Below are 15,203 nucleotides of genomic sequence, written 5' to 3' on the forward strand. Positions count from 1 at the left end.
CCCCACTCTAGGGGGTGGTGCTCATCTCCGTTTCAAAGCTGAAGAGCCAGCGCTGTCTGAAGATGTCTCCGTGGTCATGTGGCTGGCATGACTAAATGCCAAAGGCACACGGAATGGTGTTACCTTCCCACCAAAGGGGGTCCCTATTTTTTCTACTTGCATTTTTTACGTGCTTTCGAACTGCTAGGTTGGCAGAAGCTGGGACAAGTAACGGGAGCTCACCCCGTTACGCGGCATCAGGGATTTGAACCGCTGAACTGCCCACCTTTCGATCGACAAGCTCAGCATCTTAGCCACTGAGCCACCACATCCCTGTATATAAATATATGTAACGATATATAGAGAATTGGTATATCTAGTGAAAAAAAGAAACTACGGGGTGGCGTGATTGTAGTGTTCCAGCGTTTAAGGGGCTGCCACAAAGAAGAGGGAGTCAACCTATTTTCCAAAGCACCAGAAGGCAAGACAAGAAACAATGGACGGAAACTAATCAAAGAGAGAAGGAACCTGGAATTAAGGAGAAACTTCCTGACAGTGAGGACAATTAGCCAGTGGAACAGCTTGCCACCAGAAGTTGTGGGTGCTTCCCTCACTGGAGGTTTTTAAGAAGAGACTGGGACAGTCACTTGTCTGAAATGGTATAGAGTCTCCTGCTTGAGCAGAGGGTTGGACTAGAAGACCTCCAACATCCCTTCCAACTCTGTTATTTTGTTACACAGTATACTATTAAAAGTACATGAAAATCAATATATGGCGGTAGGGAGAGGGACGGAGGTGAGGTTGTATGTGCATGCAGAATCTTAGCCAAGCAAGAGTGATTTTTCAGAACAATCTTAAATATGGCAAGTCACTTGACATGTTTCATTTCTTTGGCTGGAAGATGTATGTGGAGTTTTACTGTGGCTAGTGTTACCAAATACCTGCCATGGAGGTCTTATGTTACAGATGAAATTGAAAAAATAGTAGCTCAGTAGTCTAGAATTTAGGTCAAAGGCAAAGGTAGGGTTTTCTCAACAAATTCAAAATCATTATTTGCAAAATGTTCTGCTTTAATCCCTTCTCAGATAGGGCAAGCTAGACAATTAATGGACCCCTAAATTTAATGGGGATGCAGGAGATGGTGACATGGTGACTTGTACTAATGAGAACAAGAGTCATATCTTCTAACTGAACGTTTCTTTCCCAGAGTATTCATGAAGACAGTATTACTTTAAATGGGAATGGATTCCATTCCATGACAGCGATAATCTGATGGGCACCTGAATCTCCAATTGTATCATACATAAAATAATCCCATGTGAGAAATTTAAATCTTGTCCACACACACAAAAGTAACCTGATAAGATTTTGGTTGAACTTATTTATATGTAATATGTCTAAGATTAGAACTAACCTGGGCCTCTTGTTTCTGAAATCTGAACTTACCCATCAAAGGAATATTTATTTGTGTTTGGCATATCCATGATGTCCATGAAATCTCGGTTACCTGCAAAATAAAATATGTTGAATTTACCAAGCATAATTTATGTCAATTAGTTTAAAGTTTTATCTCTCGATATTCTTTTAATGTGACCATGCTGGAGTACGATTTTAAAAGTAGATTCATATCACCGAAAATATAGCTGTGAATCTTTTTCCCTTCAGTCTTTGAATGTCAAAGCAAATTTTACAGATCGACGTTACTTCCACACTAACAGTTTAATCTGAAATGTGCAACTTTTCTCCACCTAGAATGATATTAGTGCCAATTGTTGCATTCTTGTGTTTATTGTCTATCCAATAAATATGAAAATAACATCAACAAAGAATAATAAACCTGATACAGGGAACAGAAACTAAGCAAGCAATTCTTAAATGGCTATGCAAGGCACCTGAACAGAAGAATAGGGTTAGGAATTACAAATATGAAGTTATTGAATATTTACAGTGGATTTCTGATGAATAGAATCTAATTCTGTGTTAGCCTTTTGAAGGATAAGTATTACTGGATATTTCACCACTTTATACATTGCTGTGGACAATCTTTACTTAATTTACCTTCTAATTAATGTTGAAAAAACAATGCTTAATAAAGCCAAAGCGATACACAGTATGGAAGCCTTTGATAAGTCGCTGTTATGAATTATGACATCCACCATTAGCATTTTCACCCCCATGATGAAAAATAAAAATGTTCAATATTGTTTACCTGCGGAACCAGCCACAATGGCTTTCAGTTTTCTTTTGTGTCTGCAAAAAAATTTAAAAGTAGTAATCAACAGGCATGGGCAAGAATATAAATATCATGATATTTGTTCCTAAGCTTTACATGAATTTGATCAGGCTTTTTCACCCACTGCTCTCTTCCCCAATAGAAAAGGACAAAACTTTTGCTACTGGCAGATTTTTTAGCTAAGACTGTCCTTATTTAATTATTGGATTATTTAGTAGATGTGTATCATATTATATGGTGGTGTACATCATGTTTCTCCCCCCTATTTCCCCCACAACAGCAGTTCTCTGAGGTGGTTTGGGTTGAGAGAGAGCAACTGGCCTAAAGTCACCCAAATGGTTGCTGTGCCAAAGAGAGGACGAGAATTCATGGTGTCCCAGTTTCTAGTCTAGCACCTCAGCTCCTCAAAAAGCCATCATTTTAAAATCATGGGTAGATCAGCACAGATTAAACTTTATCCAGCTACGGTAATAAACTTGTTTCAGAGAACAGCTATCAATTTTTGTAGGCTTCAGTCTTATTTAGCCTTTTATTTGGTAAAAGACTGAGATAGTATTTGTGGCTAGAATACTAAAAACTACTATTTCAAGATCAGAGCACTAAAACAAGCAAGTCTAAATAGCTTTACTCAAGAATATCCTGAAAGCAGAATTAAAGACGTGGCCACAACGCAATAATTGTAGTTCCTCCTATTTGTTATGTGAAATGCGGCCGACATATTGATTTTCTTACAGTGCCCTACAGACAGCGCTGGCTTTACTCTGAGAATGCTTAGTTTGCTCTTCTGTTATCATTACTACTATTATTTTTATTGTGTCATTTGACTATGGTATTTGAAATATTCTGCCATCCAGGGACAGATGGCTACTCACGCAGTTCTGTAGTACCAATTCATGAGGATAAACAACATGGCTGCCAGGAAGAGGAGAATAGCCAGAATGATTATTGCCATCTAGAAATGACAAGAAACAGGGGAAAAAAACAAAAAACAAAAAACAAAGCAAACCATTGTAGCGGGGAGTGGAATTTCTAGAAAAATTCTTGGCCATCAAACTTCACCTGCCTTATGGCCCTGACTGGAGGGTATCATACTTCCAAGGTGTGCTCATGTTCAAGGCACTGAGGGAAAGAGAAACATAATGTATGGCCAATTAATCATTTGGTGCCAGATTCCATTAATCTATGTGAATTGTTTCATCTAACCATCTTCTCCCTTTGACATCATCTACTGGAATACAAATGAGGTTAGAGCGGGAGGTATAAATATTTCATGTATAAAGAAGATACCATCTGTCTGTCTGTCTGTCTGTCTGTCTGTCTGTCTGTCTCTCTATCCATCCATCGCTATCTATCTATCTATCTATCTATCTATCTATCTATCTATCTATCTATCTATCTATCTATTTATCTATCTATCTATCCATCCATCCATCCATCCATCCATCTATCCATCTATCCATCTATCCATCCATCCATCCATCCATCCATCCATCCATCCATCCATCCATCCATCCATCCATCCATCCATCCATCCATCCATCCATCCATCCATCCATCCATCCATCCATCCATCCATCTATCCATCTATCTATCCATCCATCCATCCATCCATCCATCCATCCATCCATCCATCCATCCATCCATCCATCCATCCATCCATCCATCCATCTATCTATCTATCTATCTATCTATCTATCTATCTATCTATCTATCTATCTATCTATCTATCTATCTGTGTGTGTATGTATGTATGTATGTATGTATGTATGTATGTATGTATGTATCTATCTATCTATCTATCTATCTATCTATCTATCTATCATCTATCTGTCTGTCTGTCTATCTGTCTGTCTATCTTTTATTAGCTTTCATTAGTACTTGAAGCTGTATACTTTGTAGATACTGAACACTAAAGATATGTGACTTTTTTTAGAACACTAGTAATACAATAGTGTTATCTCTTATTATCTCAATACTGTTTCTGAAATTTTGCTGGAGGATACATTTTGTGTTCATTATAGTAATTGACCAACATGTTTATCTTTATGCTACTACAACTACCATTGTCATAACCTTTACAGGGATGAAAGGGTGCAGCATAGGACAGAGATACCTCAAATGGGCTGACTTATACAATCTTTCCAAAATCCAGGATTCTTGACTTCTGAGAGAATGAAATTTGGAGAGATTGGGGCTGCTTCAGTGCTACTGGTGGTGACTGGGTTGCTACTGGAGTCACGGGACCTTCATTTTTAACCTTCTAAGACAATTTCCTAAACAATCCCTGGCTTCCTCCCCCATCCAGCAACAGCCACTTACTTGCTTGCTGAAAAGGGAAGGGAAGGGAGGGAGAAAGGGAGTGACAGAATGATAGAGAAGGAAGAAAGGAAGGAAGGAAGGAGGAAGGGTAGAAAGGGAGAAAGGAAGGGAAGGAAGGAAGGAAGGAAGGAAGGGTGGGAGGGAGGGAGGAAGATTTCCAATGATCTCTGCCAGCTTCCTATAAGGAAACTCATTGGGGAAGCTGGCAGGAAATCAGAAGTTGTTCCTGCTCCTACTGTTTTCCCCCCACCCATGTTCATTCTGTTTCTCTGCTTAGGTCAGGAAATATCTCTGAAATGATGACCCAACAGGGCACAGGTTTTTTACACCAAAGAAATTACGAACCAAAGGGAAAGCTAAAAGAGATGAATCAGTAAGTTTATCATGTTTGAAACCCTTAATTATCCTTTCCCCCACCCCGGTTTTAATTGCTGCTAGGTAAAGTCTAACACTAGTTGTGATAAACAACTTTTTATGTGAGAGTAGAAAACAAAGAATAAAAAAGTTCATTAGGATGTATAGAACACGCCATTAAAGGAGGAATGGAAGTTTCTCAACTATAATGGGCTTACAATATAGTCAAAAAGTATCCGGAACATCTGGAAGTAAATTATGCTTAAGATATAAAAGAAGGCAGCCTCTAACTTACCTGCAGTGTTGACAAGTCTTCTGAAGCTCGGGTTGTGATGGCTGGTTGAACATCTAAAACATTGTAATTTCGGAAGAGATTTTTTAGCTGTTCTTTATTCTCATCAATCATCTGTATGACTCTGAAAAGACGGTTAAACATTTCTTAATTTTTACCATTAATTAAGGCTAATAAAATAAAGAGTTCATTACACAAACGATTAACCATCTCTCCTCCCTGTATACTCTATATACCACCCTATATGTCAGGGGTCTCCAACCTTGATCCCTTTAAGACTTGTGGACTTCAACTCCCAGAGTTCCTCAGCCAGCTCTGCTGGCTGAAGGACTCTGGGAGTTGAAGTCCACAAGTCTTAAAGGAACCAAGGTTGGAGACCCCTGCTATATGTTATACCTTATAACAGGAGTGGGCAATTATGGCTCCTTTACGACCTGTGGACTTCAACTCCCAGAATTCCATGGCTGGCTCAGGAATTCTGGGATTTGAAGTCCACAGGTCATAAAGGGGCCATAGTTGCCCATCCCTGTTCTAAAAGGTTCAAGACAATAGGCTTCAAAGGCATTTTATTAAGTTGTAAAAGAGAAAAATAGAGTGAATAATCATTGTGTTATTTTATTTGATTTGCCATCTATAATCAGCAGTGAATTTAGAGTCAGCTAAATTCTAGAGGTCTTGTGCACAGTAATAACAACCATAATAGACAGCTTTGAAAATAGCTGTATAATCTGAAAAGTGATTTGATTAAATGTTTCTTACAATCAGAAGAGACCGGGGTGAAATCCAGCAGGTTCTGACAGGTTCTGGAGAAACGGTAGTGGAAATTTTGAGCAGTTCCGAGAACTGCCAAATACCACCTATGGCTGGCCCCAGGAGTGGGGTGGGAATGGGGATTTTGCAGTATCCTTCCCCTGCCATGCCCACCAAGCCACGTCCACAGAACCGGTAGTAAAAAAAATTTGGATTTCACCACTGGAAGAAACTGCCCATGTCGGCACAAGTTCAACTAATTTGGGATCTGCTTATCAACGTATATCAAGGTAGAATGCTTACCTTTCTACATCAAGTATCCTATTGGTTTCCCGGTTCACCACATGGATCAGCAATTCCGTCTGGGCAAAATTCACACGGCCTTTTTTGTCAACATGGAACTACAGGATGCAAAAACAAAACAAAACCCAGACAATTGGCAAAGATTTTGTTTCCCTTTAGCTCAAGGTTCAAGAGCACAAATTATTAGAAAATAATTTTTCATGTGTTCATATTTCATATGTTCCATTAGCGCAAAACATACCTGCACATCATCTGTATTGACAATGGCCCCTGTTATGTTGGACAACAGGCTGATGAATTCCTCCTCAAACTGCCGTACTTTATCGGGGATCTCATTGATTATGATCTTCACCCGTTGGTCGTCTCTCAGGATATAAATTCCCACAACTGTAGTGTCATTGTGGCCAGCCAAATCAGAAGCCACGACATCCACCACAAAGTAGCCAGGGTTATAAGCAGTGAACAGATCAAAAGTTCGAAGAATTCCATCTAGGTTACCTTTAAGAAGAGTCAGCAATAGACTCCAAGTTTAGAATTTGCCAGCATATTTGGAATCAACACTTTTCTCTAAGAGCAGGAAATATTTTCAAAGAAGGGTGAAAGATAAGGCCTACAATCTTGCAATTGTATTTTAAAATAATGACATCCAAAGAGAGCTGATGGTTATAAATAAAATAATAAGAAATCCGCTCCTGCATTCTAAAATTAACTGAACGTAAGTTCCTTATCTTTGTCCAACCAAAATCTACTTAAACAAATGTGAAACATGTATTGGGAGCTAGAATGGTCATGCTTCTATTAGCATCCTATGTCTAGGCAAGTTAAGTTTATGCATGCAACATACAGGAATGTAACCTAAACTATTCAGTTCATATCTGAGCAACTCACTGCCAACCTTACCAATGCTGAAAATGTTGGCCACCTCGTCAGAATCGTTTGAATGTTGTTTGATGTAGCGAATTCCCAGAATGTTGTACAAGACTAGGCTATTGTTTCCAATATCAGCATCCAGAGCGACAAGTTTGATCAGCTCCGAACCCACTTTTGCATCGGTCGCAACCCCTAGCAGAAAAAAGAAAATTAAACGACAAAGACCAACACATCACTTTTGGAAATAGGGTATATTCCCTTCTGGGCCTTTGGCATAAACCAAAAAGCATTTTTTTAAAATAAAATTGTGCTTGAAGCTGGCATTTCATTTTTCAAGATGCCAGCCTCCCAATAAGTTATTTTGCAAGATGCCAGCCTCCCAATAAATTTCAGGAGGTGGCATCCTACACAAAATAATTCAGAAAACGAGTCAGTTTTGAGACCATTTTCTGGCCATACTGAAGTGAATGTCTCCATACCTGCTGTGTATTCTGATTTGGTGAATCGGGGAGGCTGATCATTAATGTCAGACAGAAAGATCCGGACATCCTGCAAGGTGTTATCAGTGCTGAGATCCATAGCCTGGAGTCTGGCTGCTCGGCGACCTTGAGGAGGGTTCCAGTTTCGATTGCTAGAGGCTTTGACAATGATGGAGTAGACACCTTGTTTCTCTCGGTCCAAGTCCCGAAGAACCTGCAATTTCCCTTCCCGACTCAGTTGGAAATTGTTCTCTCTGTTACCAGCTGAAGGAAGAGAACACTTGTCAGGTTGCCTTTAGACTGATTGCTTTCTAAAAATGGGGTTTTACTATGGGATCAGAGGTGGTATTCAGCAGGTTCTGACCAGTTCTGGAGAATCGGTAGTGGAAATTTTGAGTAATTTGGAGAACCAGAAAATACCACCTCTGACTGGCCCCGCCCCCATCTATTCTCTGCCTCCCGAGACCCAGCTGATCGGGAGGAAATGGAGATTTGCAGGAACCTTCCCCCGGAGTGGGGAGGGAATGGAGATTTTACAATATCCTTCTCCTGGAGTGGGAAGGGAATTGAGATTTTATAGTATCCTTCCCCTGTCATGCCAACCAAGCCATGCCTAGTAAAAGGTTTTGAATCCCACCATTGTACAGGATGGTAATTATATTGTAATAAAAATCTAAGCAAGAACTATATTTAACTAAGCTCTTCTCCCAAGACCTGGATTAAGGAGTGTGGCAGGTTAAGTATTAAGGCTATGTTTCTATTGCTATTCTCTGGTCTGTCATTTTTTTTCATGTAAAGTTTTCCATTGCTTTTAATATTTCTGCTCAGAGTTGTTACAGGGTTGGGGTGTTTTAATCTGAGAAGAGAAAGAGGAAGGAAGGAAGGTAGGAAGGAAGGAAGGAAGGAAAGAAGGAATGAATGAATTCAAGTGTGTCTTTTTTTACTTATCCCTGCTATGGGTTGTTATGGCTTGGCCCAATGAAATGAAATGAAACTGTTGGGGATAAATGATTAGATTCACTTTTGGAAATGAAACGCTGAGTCATTTGTGAATTCTGCCTCTAAGAAGCAATCAAGATTATATACTGCTCAGTTAATGACTGATGGAGCTCAGCACTACCCCTTCCTTAACGTAAGCAATAATTTTTACAAAGTGCATTAAAGGCAAAATGGGTATTATAGGTGATGAGGATGATACGGAGTGTAGCGTTAAACTATCCAAAGGAGGAGGATGAGAAGAACTGAAATCTACCTGCAATATAGTAATACACAATAGCATTGGTGCCCTCGTCAGCATCCACTGCGCCTGTGACATTCCCCACCACTGTGCCCGGCCGTGAATGTTCAGGCACAGAAAGAACTTGGTAAAGGGGACTCCCTTTCTGCAGGAGCAAAACAAATGAACAAACAAACAAACAAACAAACAACAGAGTGGGGGGAATACAAAGAAACAGCCTTTTAAAAAATCATGTGAGACAGGAAAACAGATGCATTTCTACACATTATGTGAATTAGGGTCACAAGAATAACCCCCCCCCCCAGTCATAAGCAACATAAATTCCAATGAAATTACTTCATGAGCCGGTATAGGTATATTGGTTTTAAAAAAGGAGTTTACTTCTCGTTGCCAATGATAGGGTGCAATGCTCATCTCCGGTTTCAAGGCCATTGAACGAGCGCAATCTGGTGACATTTACGCGGTCATGGTAACTTCCCACCAAAGTGGTACCTATTTATCTATTCACATTTACATGATTTTGAATTGCTAGGTTGGCAGGAGCTCGACCAAGAATGGAAGCTCACCCTGTCATGTGGTGCTTGGGTCTCGAACCTGGGCTGCTGGCTTTCCAGCAACAACCCCAGTGTCTTAATTGCTGAGCCACCACACTGCCCCATAGGTATATTGTATAGGATATAAGATTGTTGGGAGAGGAAGCTTAAGTTTTTTCTTCATTCTCTTGGGGTCCTGCTATTATTATTAATTGTTCTTAGGTTTATATTCTGCCTTTATGTTCAGGAGCTCAAGGTGCTAATAGATCAGGGGTCCCCAACCCCGGGTCTCAACACTGGCATTGGGCCACAGTACGCCAGAAACTGGGCCGCACAAACAAACAAGGTCATCTAGAACCCAAAAATGTCTAGTTTTAACCTTGCAATCCTAAACCTAAACGTTGGGTCTCTTCTCTTATTTTTTTTTAGTTATTTTTGTCTGAGACCAGACAAAAACTTTATTTCGGCCACTGACCAGTAAAAATACATTCAGTGGAACAAACAAAACGAAGTTAACTCCTAACATCAATGGCTGCTAGCAATCTTTGTAAGTGAAGTTTACAAAAGTTAGAAAAGCAAGTTTGCAAACATTTAATTTCTTTCGGCTGTTATGAAACATCATTTGTACATAGTTATTCAATCTGTTGTTAAGTTCCACCTCCATTCCAGGTGAAAATATTTATTTATTTATTTGCTTATTAAATTTATTTGCTGCCCATTTTGCGGTTCAAGTCAACTCTTGATGTGCAGTATAGAGTAAAATTTAGTGATATAATAGCTAAAACAGTAATAAGCCTTCATTTTATGCTATTATCATTTTATATACAGACTTTTTTTTTAAAATTTATTTACATTTATATCCCGCCCTTCTCCGAAGACTCAGGGCGGCTTACAGTGTGTAAGGCAATAGTCTCATTCTATTTGTATATTTACAAAGTCAACTTATTGCCCCCCCAACAATCTGGGTCCTCATTTTACCTACCTTATAAAGGATGGAAGGCTGAGTCAACCTTGGGCCGGGCTTGAACCTGCAGTAATTGCAGGCTGCTGTGTTCTAATAACAGGCTTCTAACAGCCTGAGCTATCACGGCCCATATATATTTGCCTATTATTATGCTCAAAAATAGATTTTTTTAAAGAAAATTCTGTTTAGTTTAAGACAGGGGTCTCCAACCTTGGCAACTTTAAGACTTGTGGACTTCAGCTCCCAGAATTCTGGGAGTTGCAGTCTACAAGTCTTAAAGTTGCCACGGTTGGAGACCTTTGGTTTAAGAAGTTGGAAATAGGCATAAAGTGACAAAAAACTTACTCTACAACTAATTCAGTGAATAAAAAATATTTTCCGCAAGTGCATCTGTTTTCTAACTCTAAGTGACTTTGAGTAAATGTTAACCCAGTGTGCATGTTGGGCGAAACAAGGACAGTGACTCTTTTTAAAACCTTTCTTAAAGGAACTTGTTCCACTTTGGATCCTAATCTGCCCCAGCTCCAGTGAAGTCCAGAAGGGAAGAGATAGACCTGCTTACAGGTGGCTTCAGGAAGACAGGTTCATTGTCGTCAATATCATCCAGCGCTACCTGGAGGGGTTGCATTGTCTCATAGGGTGGTTGACCTTGATCACATGCCACAATGATTAACTATGGGAAAAACACATGAAAGGCTAGTCATGTAACGGGCTTGTCAGTGGCAAAGGCAGAAGCAACAAACAGAGGCAATTGAGTTCCTTTATTGGCTATACCATAAGTACAAAATTAGACCATTTTCTAGCTAGAAAAGAGAAAAATAAACAGATGTGTATTTATTTAGCTAATCTATTAATAGTTAACTTCCCCTTTTATTTAATTTGTGTTTAATCTTCTGTATGGTGCAAAACCATCTTAAAGAATATTTCCACTGCAAGATTGGCAAAAATGTTTAAAACTAAATCAGCTAAAGGTTGGAAATGCCATCAGACCCCTGGCTCATATTATCACATGTGGTGGATATGTGTAGAAGCCAAAAAAAATCGGACAAAAATACATACGTGGTTGGAAAAGATGATACCACAACATATTGACTTGAAACCTGAAATATTCCTGTTGGGGATTTTACCAGAAACTTATAGCAAAAAAAAAGTATATTTGATTATCCATGTAATAACTGCAGCTAGAATTGTATTTGCACAAAATTTGAAAAGTGAACAGATCCCTACAGAGGAGAATGTGATTAGGAAAATACTAGATTGTGCAGAAATGAATAGGTTAACACTGGCAATTAAAGAGAAAGAACAAACCGAATATTATACTACACGGGAGCTATTTTATCGATGGTTAGAGAGTAAATATAAAAATTAGAAATAAAAACAGATGAGTGAGATATAGAAAATGCATGAACAGAGTTAATAGAGTTAATATAGTTAAATAAATTAAAGAGGAGGATTGTAGTTAAATAAATTAAGAAAAGGATTGTTATAGGATTAGATATTTAATGTATTGGTATTAAGCTAAGAATAGATTAAATAATGAATATGGCTGTGAACTTTAACTGTTATTACACAAAATATTTGTACCCAGATGACACACTGTTTAATGGAAGATGGATTGTTAAAATAAAATAAAAAAAATTACCAAAAAAAAAAAAAAGAATATCTCCATTGCCTAAAAAAAATGATTGCTTAACTTTGTAAGAAAGGAATTGAGTGGTGAAAAGTAGTAACAGAGCAGAGAAAATAAAACTGTGCTGTTGCGATTGTCTCCTAGGTATCAGGGTTCTAAGTAATAGATCCATTGCAAGCAAAAACTCCGAGGCAGGTGAATTCCTCAAATAGCTTTATTGGAAATATCAAACTGACATATATCTGGTGTAAACCGACTCTGAGAGGCCCCTTGGTTTTCACCTAATTAACAGCTTTCCTTTCAAACCCAAACAATCAATCCCGTGGATCAATCATGGCACCTCCGCAGGTTGGGTGACATCACTCCTCCTTCCTCCCACCAGGTTCCTTGGTTCCCAGGGGAAAGTATTCTATTTTGACTACATAACCCGTTATCTCTAAACCCCCCCCCCCATCTCCAGTGTGGCAATGCTGAAGCTCCAAGAAGGCTTCGGCTAGGTCAGCTTCAAGGGTTGACACTAGGTCAGAAAAGAACTGAGTAGGAAGGCACTGACTTCATTCTTTCAACCCACATGTTCAGCTCTTCTGCAGTGCTTGAAAAGAAGGGAAATCCATTGATTTCTTGGTCCTCTGAAATGTCCCATCTGTGATTGCATCTAACTTGCTAATTCATGAATGCGGTAAGCTCATCTAGCCATACACTATTTTAGAACTACACTACCACTTCTCAAATTTAGTTCTGACATTTCAAGTCTGCTTTTCTAATCTGTCAGTTCTGAGAAACTTCTGAGCAACATACAGTAGTGACCAAAATTGTGGAAACCTTTTGGGAAAAGTGTATTTTTGAGGTTTGATGGCTAATAACAGCACTTTTTTGGGGGGGGAGTTTCAAGATAATCCTATTCCACTGCTGGAATGTCCTGGGAATAGCCCTGACCTTAACCCAATTGAAAATCTATGGAGCTGACTAAAGAAACCTGTTGTCAGAAGTGACCCAGCAATAAAACCCAGTTAATAGAAGCAATCATTCAATCTTGGTTTCGCATTAAAACAGCTTCAGAACTAAAAGACTTGGTTCACTCCATGGGAAAACGTTGCAAGGCCATAATTCATGCTAAAGGTTACCCAAATAAGTAGGAACTGACATGGGGATCATTTTTGTATTTCTCGTTTTTTGTACGTGCTTCACTTTTTTTCTTTATATTGTAACTGCTATTCTAATAGCAAATCCTTCCTAAAAGTTATTGCATTACATTCTTGATTAAATTCTCTTTCCATTGATATATAATTTTATGGTACTACTCAAAAAACAAACAAACCTGGTGTTATAAGCTAGTTTTAGAACATAAACTTTTCCCAAAAGGTTTCAATAATTTTGGCCACTACTGTAGGACACAGCATTCTACACCTGTCTGGTAAGGACCGATCATCATGTAGCATAATTTTATGAAAGTCACAATATTCCCTCTTTGTGACTTACACTGTACACGGCTTGCTTCTCCCGATCAAGTCTCATTGCTGTCTGAATGAGCCCACTGTTTGCGTCGATGGTAAAATATTCCCAATCCTTATTTCCAGCCCCAGTTTTGAGAAGGGTGTACTGCACAGCTCCATTGAGGTCCTCATCCTTGTCTGTAGCGTATACCTCATACACATTGGATCGTAAGGGAATTTCCTGTTTATGGATACAAGGATCATGCATACAGAAAAAGTTGTTTAAAATATGTCACTTCAGGGGAACATGGGAAAATCACATCTGCTATGAACAATCATTACATGCAGATCTGAGAATTCCAAGTTACAAACTTCCAAATGTCATCATCGTGGCTTTAATCAATCAAGGTTTCCCCATAAACCTTCTGAATAAAACACAGAAATAGAAGAATACATTACTAGCCTTAATCGTATCCATGGATTCTCTGCTCATGATAAAAAACAACAACATGATACCAGTCAGTTTTGGCCAGTAGACCAACCAATGCAACCAAATTACTAGTTCTAAGCTTATACATTTCAGAATCACTAGTTTAGAGAGTACCTCGAAAGCCAACACATTGTTGCCTGCATCCCACCAAGTAAGACAGCATTTATAGTGTATTTACAAGCTGGGTTTCAGGTTAATTGGAATGCAGACTCACATATTTGGCCTTCTGATGATTCTGAGAACTTGCCACAATGGAGACTCCATCAGTTCAAAACTCACTAATCATAGTGCTGCATAAATGTATATGTTCCTACAAGTGAAGAGATTAATAACTGAAAGTAATGTGTTCACCAGTTCTAGCACACCCCGAGGTGCAATATTAGCTAAAATTGAACACTGCATATTGTATTTCTCTTGGTAGAGCAGGTACCCTGTTTTTGAACTCAGAGTCTTCTAGACCAGGGGTAGTCAACCTTTTTATACCTACTGCCCACTTTTGTATCTCTGTTTGTAGTAACATTTTCTAACCGCCCACTGGTTCCACCGTAATGCGCCGTGTATCATCATCTGCACATGCCTCTCGCGCATCGTGGATTGGGTTTGGGGGGGTGCTGGCTACCAGCTCTGCTTGTCTGTTACAGCTGGGTGGTGTGGGGGGAGATGCGCAAGCTATTCTGGGACGAGGCTCTTTTGTTTGCAGTTGCACTATAGCACCATAGTTTCACTTACGGAACATGAACTAAATTTATGCACGGGCGATACAAATAGAATATTTTCAGAAATTTAAATTGTCACGGGGAATTTTATGAAAACCTAATGAAAATGTTTTTAAATAATGCTATGAAAATTTTATAAAAAGTAAATTAAATTTAAAAAAAGGAAAGTGCTTCGGTATTGGACAAAAGCCCTACCACCCACCATGAAAGCTGGAACGCCCACTAGTGGGCGGTAGGGACTAAGCTGACTACCACTGTTCTAGACAATGAGAACATGCATGGGCTACAAATAGGCAACTGGGTGTTGGTTGTGCTTGTGGTGCACCAGCCCAAATATGCCAGAACTGACTGGTACTTATTGTAAGAGAATGATGAAGGGAAGGATGAACTGATCTGAATACGGAGATCTAATCTTGTGGAGTAGAGGAACATACTCAGGAAAGTGAAGATATGGATTTAATTGTGAATGTAAGGACTAAAATATAGAATTGGGTCACTCTTGGTTGGGGTGGGTGGTGCCTACAAAAAAGTAGGAATCCACAGGTTTAGAGATTGTTTTTTATTTTATTTTATTTTTATTTATTTGTCACAACAGTATATGTAAGCATAAGCATGAAATAA

The 15,203-nt window shown here is 39.1% G+C and overlaps 1 protein-coding gene across 1 annotated transcript in view; it reads right to left on the minus strand.

Moving 5' to 3' along the window:
• The window catches only part of CDH23 (cadherin related 23), a 719,962-nt gene that overhangs the window by 7,683 nt on the left and 697,076 nt on the right, over positions 1–15,203 (minus strand). The window contains exons 55-65 of the mRNA XM_058188066.1: positions 13,423–13,617; positions 10,876–10,986; positions 8,832–8,961; positions 7,580–7,843; positions 7,131–7,292; positions 6,472–6,728; positions 6,231–6,328; positions 5,181–5,301; positions 3,085–3,164; positions 2,189–2,229; positions 1,426–1,486 (exon numbers count right to left, since the gene is read on the minus strand). Of these exons, the coding sequence (XP_058044049.1) occupies positions 1,426–1,486; positions 2,189–2,229; positions 3,085–3,164; positions 5,181–5,301; positions 6,231–6,328; positions 6,472–6,728; positions 7,131–7,292; positions 7,580–7,843; positions 8,832–8,961; positions 10,876–10,986; positions 13,423–13,617 (1,520 nt within the window). The remainder of the gene's footprint in view (positions 1–1,425; positions 1,487–2,188; positions 2,230–3,084; positions 3,165–5,180; positions 5,302–6,230; positions 6,329–6,471; positions 6,729–7,130; positions 7,293–7,579; positions 7,844–8,831; positions 8,962–10,875; positions 10,987–13,422; positions 13,618–15,203) is intronic.

Source organism: Ahaetulla prasina, chromosome 6 (assembly GCF_028640845.1).
Source record: "Ahaetulla prasina isolate Xishuangbanna chromosome 6, ASM2864084v1, whole genome shotgun sequence".
NCBI classification, from domain to species: domain Eukaryota; kingdom Metazoa; phylum Chordata; class Lepidosauria; order Squamata; family Colubridae; genus Ahaetulla; species Ahaetulla prasina.